Source organism: Musa acuminata, chromosome BXJ2-8 (assembly GCF_036884655.1).
Source record: "Musa acuminata AAA Group cultivar baxijiao chromosome BXJ2-8, Cavendish_Baxijiao_AAA, whole genome shotgun sequence".
NCBI classification, from domain to species: Eukaryota; Viridiplantae; Streptophyta; class Magnoliopsida; order Zingiberales; family Musaceae; genus Musa; species Musa acuminata.
This window is the reverse complement of record NC_088345.1, coordinates 36,148,061-36,155,041: the sequence shown is the minus strand read 5'-3', so window position 1 is coordinate 36,155,041 and position 6,981 is coordinate 36,148,061. Positions and strand designations below refer to the sequence as shown.

The window sequence follows — 6,981 nt, the reverse complement described above, 5'->3', positions numbered from 1 at the left end:
ATTATTTGATCAGAATCATGACTTCCAATGTTACAACTAAATAATCAATTACATGTAACTTTATACATTCAATCAATTTCATTCATGTTTAATGCACAATAATAACTTTATGAAACTCTCAGGTATCAAGAAAGGTGTTACCCCGTGCTTCGCTCGTCCATCACGTCGCTCACTCACACAACCAAAAATAATCTATTTTAGCCACTTGGGACTGGATGAGGCCCCAGCCGGGCATCATGGAAGATGCATCAAACCATTATTTGGTACCAAAACATGTTTGCAGTTCAAACAAAATCCAAGTTAGCCTTATGGGACTTTCTCAATCACACCAACTAATGCATCTCAACGACACTGTACAATGAATAGGGAACCATGGGAAAACCAAAGGTAGGGAAAGTCAGCACTAGCATGTCTAGAACTAATAGCAAATTTTCTAGTCCACAATGGATTTTGACAGGTGGGTTGAAATTACATATGACTAATCTCCAGCATCGAAGGTCCCATTCTTCGTATTATAGCTGCAAGCACTTCACAAAATATCAACATCCAGTTGGAAGAAACCTCAACAACAAAGGCCTATGGCAAAGGAATGCATCACCGAAAGTTCGTTCATTAGAATTTCCAATATGAAGAACCTTCCACTTACAATTGTGTAAAAGAGGCTCAAAAACAGCACATTTAACTCATGAGAGTCTCTTATAAGATGGCCGGCACACTACAATTTGGACTCCAAGGCCAACAATATCTTCTTTCTTGGACCCTGGAACCACCCAAATAAATCAAATTAAGAAAAGCTGAAAACCTAAAATTATGTCTCAACCTATCAAATAAATCATAATGAAGAAATCAATCGGCCGTGAAACAGCAGCCAACCTTGGGCAATCAAGAAAAATTAATATATTTTAAAATATTTAAAAAAAGGAACAATAGACACTTGTATCAATCACAAAGCAAATTTCATGACACTAATCTTTGTCAGGGAACTTCGAACACTACCTCATCACACTGGTTTCTTATACTCATTTAAGAACATACTTTGCTTTCTTTTTTCTTTTTTCTTTTTTCTTTTTTTTTTACTGATTAACATGATAAACAAAAAAAAGAACAATGGAATAATTAAAAATGATAAATATTTATGAAAAAATCAATAAAAAAGGGAATACCATTGGAATTCCAAGAGCCCTGAGATCCTCATCATTCATATGCTTGAGAGCTGCCATGTCAATCTACATTTCAACAACAATGCATATTACTCAAAACCTTTGCATGTACATACAAGCGCAATCAAAATAAAAAATATTAGATGATGAAAAAAGAGTACCAAACAGCATACCTCTTCTGCTTGGAATGTAATTGAATATTTTTCTAGACCCAAAGACTGTAGGAATCCATCTACCAACGACTCAGACTGTGCAAAAATATGAGTGTCATAACCAAGAAAACCAGGGTGGTGGCAATAATAGAAAATCAAAACAAAAAAATGCGATAGTAATATTAGAAAAGTGTTGTGTTTTATTGAAGCCCAAAATCAAGCCCATTAGAAAGGAAAGGGGAGGAGTGTCATCAGAGGCCTGAAGTTACAGCTTACAAAGCACTATCAGATATTATTGAACAAATGGAACTTTACAAAAGATGAACTCAGCATGATTCACTAAATATGTATTGCTATATAAGCATCTCTAAACATACAGATAAGAAGACACCTATTTTGAGCTCAGCATGATTCATACAAAATGACATTAATTCTGCTCTACAGAATGGAAAAAGCTACTAGAAAAATTCATATATGTACATGTGCATAGTTAAGTTGACATTGGAAAGTGTACTCATATTTTCACTTGTAATATCAAGAAAATTCTTATTCTAAAAAGACAATGAAGAAAGGCGGTTGTTTCTGAAACAAACTTAAAAGTGCATTGTTGAAAACCTATTAAGTATTAGAGATTAAAAGTAACAAACCATGAAGTTACTCCTGCACTGCAGCTTGTGAGTGGTTACAGCAAAAAAAAAAGAATGTATACCTTGCGCTTAGATGGATTTCCAACAGTTGAGTCGGTCGGTTTCTTTGCTTCTGGTTTAGGTGGATCATGTCGGAGACTTTTCTTAATGGTTCCAGAAATTTCTGATACTCGTTTAGCCTTTGAAGGATCAATATTTGGTGGTTGTGACTGCATTGTACCAGAGAGTTTGTCACGAAGATCTCGGACTACAGATGCCTTTCCACTTTGGTGACCGTGTTGAGAACCTTTCTTCTGAAGCTTCCATCTAAGATCAGTGGGATCAACAGATTCTGCAAATGTAAAACATCCAATCAATGACATTAAAAAGTTAATTTAAAGAAAAATGAGGGACTACTGATAAAGTTTGGTAGGTCATAGATCTTTGTACTGGAAGCTTCAGGTCGCCTGTCATCCTCATAAAGATCATGCTTCCATTTGTCATCACTTTGCCGTTGCCTGAAAAAAAGCACAAGAACTACTTATGCAGGTGGTTGAAAGCAAATACAGATAAAACAGAGCTATGTCCATAACATCATAATAGAAACTCCATAAACTTATAAGCAGTATCATGAAGAACATCAAAAAGGAAACAACAAAAGCAGAACTAAAAATAAGCAAAAGATAATGTGAATTTACAAAAATTTATAGCATCGTAAAGCTTGTCGAACTGTCATTGACACCTTCAATGCACTTTGTTTCATTATAAAAGGACCCACCTGCTAATTATCATTAAGCTAATAAGCTCCTTTATTATATTCTTGCCGACCAGCAGATATACAAGTAGTCTAGTTTATCTAATCATAATTAATATTATCATGGAATTCACTTTTCTTATCATTTAAGGTACAATACCAAATAGCATAAGTCTTCAAAGTACAAAGACCAGAACTGTGTCGACACAAACTTAATTGCAGGCTAGTTACACATGGATAGAAAGGATAGGTAAATTGTTTTCTTCTCCAGAATTAAAATGAATTCAGTTAGGGCTGCAAATTAGGCTGACCTCAACCAGAACCTGCTCAACTACGGTTGGGTTATGTTTAGGATATCTTGACTCAAAACCAACATCGGTCAAGTCTTCACTGCACCAATCCAACCAGAATCCACCTTGAACTCTATTTAACACAAACTATCCAACATGAAGCCTATGCTAAATGCAATAGACAGTTTCATTAGTACCATTTTACATAAAATTTTGACTAGACATATTTTATATAACAATACCTAATACCCAACCTTGATCAACCCAACAAAACTGATCACAAACCTGAGCTTTGGTTATGGTTTGGAAAACCGTATTTATCGGTCCAATTGGACTTGGCAAGTTCAGCCGGTTCCGTTAAAAGCTGTTTTTTCACTCTTTTAACCTGGACAGCTGTCAACAGTTTTTCTGTCAACAGCTGACAGAACAGATTATGATTGTCGATAGCCCTCCTCTCCTCTCTCGTCACCCTCCTTCCCTCCATCTCCTCCTCTCCTATGGAGTTCTCTTTAATCCATGCCGACTTGTACGCTGCCATATCCTGTTTTGGTACATGAGAATGTATTGAACCAATGCTGGTCCAGCCAAGGACTGAATTTTAAAATAACCATACAAGCAACTCTAAAGTCCCTTATATGATAGATGGTTAATATCTACCTAACATTTGACTTGTTATCATAGGCATGATTTGGCAATAAAAAAGATTTAACTGAAAAGTTGGTAAAATTAGCCTAGAGGTGAAAAGAAATGAACAAATGTCAGCCTAGATTGCAAAATTTAGTCCACAAAAGCATTTATTTATTTTTCAGAGAAACAAATTGCATCAATTGAGTCTAATCTAAAGAAAGAACAGTTTGATGACCACAACCCCTCTAATACTTTTTTCCGTCATCTATTAAACTACTCCCAAAAATAAATCCTCCTGACCTCCTACCAGGATATGCTGTTTTTCAGTTCTCAGAATTGGAGTGACCATGACTCTCTGCATGGTTACAGCCATGACAGCTTTCATCCAACAAAAATAGAAATCAAACCTCTCTGAATTAATATATAAAGTTTTTATTTTCTTTCTTTGTTGCATAGTAAGCATTGCCTTGCTATATGTAGAAAACAAATTAACGACAGGGCTACAAGATTTACTTATGGTGATCCAGCAACTTGCAGTGCCTTCTCCTGAAGCTATAACCCCTTCTGTGGCAGTTGAGAGATGAAGAAGCACAATAATCATGTGCTCTCCCCACCCTCCAAATAAAAGAGAAAGAAAGAGCAACCTATCTACGTCTTAGCCGGACCAATCAACAACCAAAACAAAAGCAAAATTATCACAAATAAATGGAGATCCTTATTAGTCCACGTATGCCCAGCAATCACGAATCCATGTAACCTAACCAAATATCTAAGTGTCCCATGATTTACACAACTGAAAGCAATAGATACTAGGATACAAAGTCAATTTGAATATTACATAAACTAACACAAAACAGATATCTGATTGACAAACAGAAAATGAACTGCAAAAATTCACTAAGTATAATACCATGCAAGAGTTAAGTTAAGATCTCACATGGGAAAGAAATGTTTCGTTTTTCTTCAGTAACAATATAAGAAAAAGCTTTTTACTCTCTTCATATCAACAGAACAAAACCATTAGCCCTAAATTTCCTTTCATTTGATGAACTAGATAGCTTATCAACCCAATGCCCTATTGTGACCGACTACGACTGATACTCTTAACTCATATATGCAACTTTAACAATGGTGAAATCCCACTGGATATACTGCAGCAATCCAATACCTTCTTATGAATTCCAATATGTCAAGGGTACCAGGATCATCACAGACAGCAAGAAAATGGACAAAGAAAAGGAGATATGTATCAACTCGTCCCATAAATCACTACCTGCCTAACTGAATCTTATTATCTGTCTCCCCAAAAAAATAAATAAATAAAACAATCCCAATCTCACCTTAAACCCCAATTTCCCATTCACTTATCCACCAGTTAAAAGAAGAAAATGAGTAATTTACTGTAAGGTAATAATTCCAACAGATCATTGATGAATCCCAAATGTGAAGTACATATCTCCTCTTTGAGTAGTATCTAAAAGGAGAGTCTTAAAAAGGTTTCACATGTCAGGATTAACAACATTTATTCATATAAAGGACTAGTTAATAAGTGGCCTTAGTTTACATTTATTCCTATGAAGAACTACTTAATAAGTGGCCCTAGCTTAAGTCTTGTTCTACCACTTGCCTTTTCACAGTGCATCAGCATATCATATCTTCAGTTGTATCATTGTACCAAACTTACTCTCACAAGAACACAACATTCCTTAGAAAATTGAAGATGCTTTTAGCGGCTTAATTACAAAAGTTGATGTCCTGCACCAAACGTCCCTCATCTAAGCTGGATGCTAAACACACAAGAACGCCTTCTGTCACAGAAAAAAAGGTGGAACATAGCATACTAAAGCAGATTTCAGGCGATAGAAATAACGAGTAATTCGTGCCGCAGAGAAGCGTCAGGTGGCAACAAAGTCCAATAAAAGGCAAGTCAGGTTAGCATATCTTTTCCACTGCCTGCATCTTTAAGGTAGTAGGAACCAATCGAGACCAAGAAAATCTTGCCCTAGAAGAGAACCACCGTAGGTTCGTTCTGAGCCCACGTATTTGCCCATTTTACCCCACAAAAAATTAAACCTAAGCATCAAAACATCCTACTTGCCGCAAGCGAAAGTGGAAATCAACGAACAGCAAACCCAAATGAAAAGACAAAGAAGAAAGCTTAGTAGCTCGAATGAACGATTAAGAAGATGGCACCTTTTGGCCGCTACGACACTAGAGCGGCCGACATCGCCCCCGAGATCCCCGTGCAGGCGCTCTTTAATGGATCGCTTGCGTCCCGCCGATATCTGATCCGCGTACATCTCCGTTCTCGGCCGCGGATGAGAGAGGAGCCAAAAGAAATCCTACAAGAATCGAGGCAGGCGTGGAACCGGAGAACGATAGGGTTTGCTGGGAAGTCTGCGAGAGATCTATGGGAACAGAAGGGTCATACGAATGTAGAAGACATCTCTGTGGGTTCGTTAAAGACGTGAACTGGACAGCAGCGCATACATGTATTATGCACGTTTTCCCAATAATAGATGTGAATACATCTTATTATAATTGATAATTCTGTTCGGCTACGTCAACATATCTTTTAACCAAAAATATTTATTCCAATCTACTCAAATAGTTTTCTTTTTTATTTTTTTTATTTTTATATAATTTTTTTTTATAAAAAAAATTAGTTAGAGTTCAGTAGGCTTAAGATTAATTTTGGGTAGGGTAAATTGTGCTACATGGTTGTTAATTCGAAATCAACTAAAGTCCTTTTCTAAGACATCAATCTTGAAAACAAAAACTATATCAAGACATTTCAGACAAAAGAAATTTTAAAAAAAATTATTTTATAGTGGGCTTTATTTAAAGAACATTACTATCGAGATAATCAGACAATTATGTATTGCTCTTAGACTTAATAACTATCATGGTGTCGTGACATACTAAATACGGGATATGATAACGATGATTTGACTTGATCATTATGTTCAAGTGTTGATTATGTGTCAAACATATATCATTCACGTGTTATTATATCAATCACATTATCCATATAGCATCGTGTATCATCTATAATGATGAGGTGTCAATCAAGTCATCATTTTCATATCAATAGTTAAGAGATTTTCTTTATTACAAAAAGTAGAAACGGTGAAAATGAGTCTTTGATGCTAAGACAGTGCAACAATTTGATAAAGTTTCTACTAATTAACCTTAGCTACTTCATTTATCTAGAGAAATGGGTATGATAAATATTAAGATACTTATGAAGGAAAATTTTTTATTTTTTTTTATTCTGACAAAGTCCTACAAAATGTTCGATTTACTTTTTTGATGACTTGCACCTTAAATCAACAAGCAATTTATGCGAAGGGGTTATGTTGGCATTGTGAC

At 35.7% G+C, this 6,981-nt stretch overlaps 1 protein-coding gene across 1 annotated transcript; it reads right to left on the bottom strand.

Moving 5' to 3' along the window:
• Positions 1–579: 579 nt before the first annotated feature.
• Positions 580–6,060, bottom strand: LOC135619415 (uncharacterized). Its single transcript, XM_065121409.1, has 6 exons — positions 5,803–6,060; positions 2,389–2,456; positions 2,022–2,290; positions 1,334–1,408; positions 1,164–1,226; positions 580–760 (listed from the first exon to the last, which is right to left on the bottom strand). Exons 1-6 carry the CDS (start codon positions 5,907–5,909, stop codon positions 716–718), a joined length of 627 nt encoding a protein of 208 aa, XP_064977481.1. The 5' UTR covers positions 5,910–6,060; the 3' UTR covers positions 580–715.
• Positions 6,061–6,981: the final 921 nt, after the last annotated feature.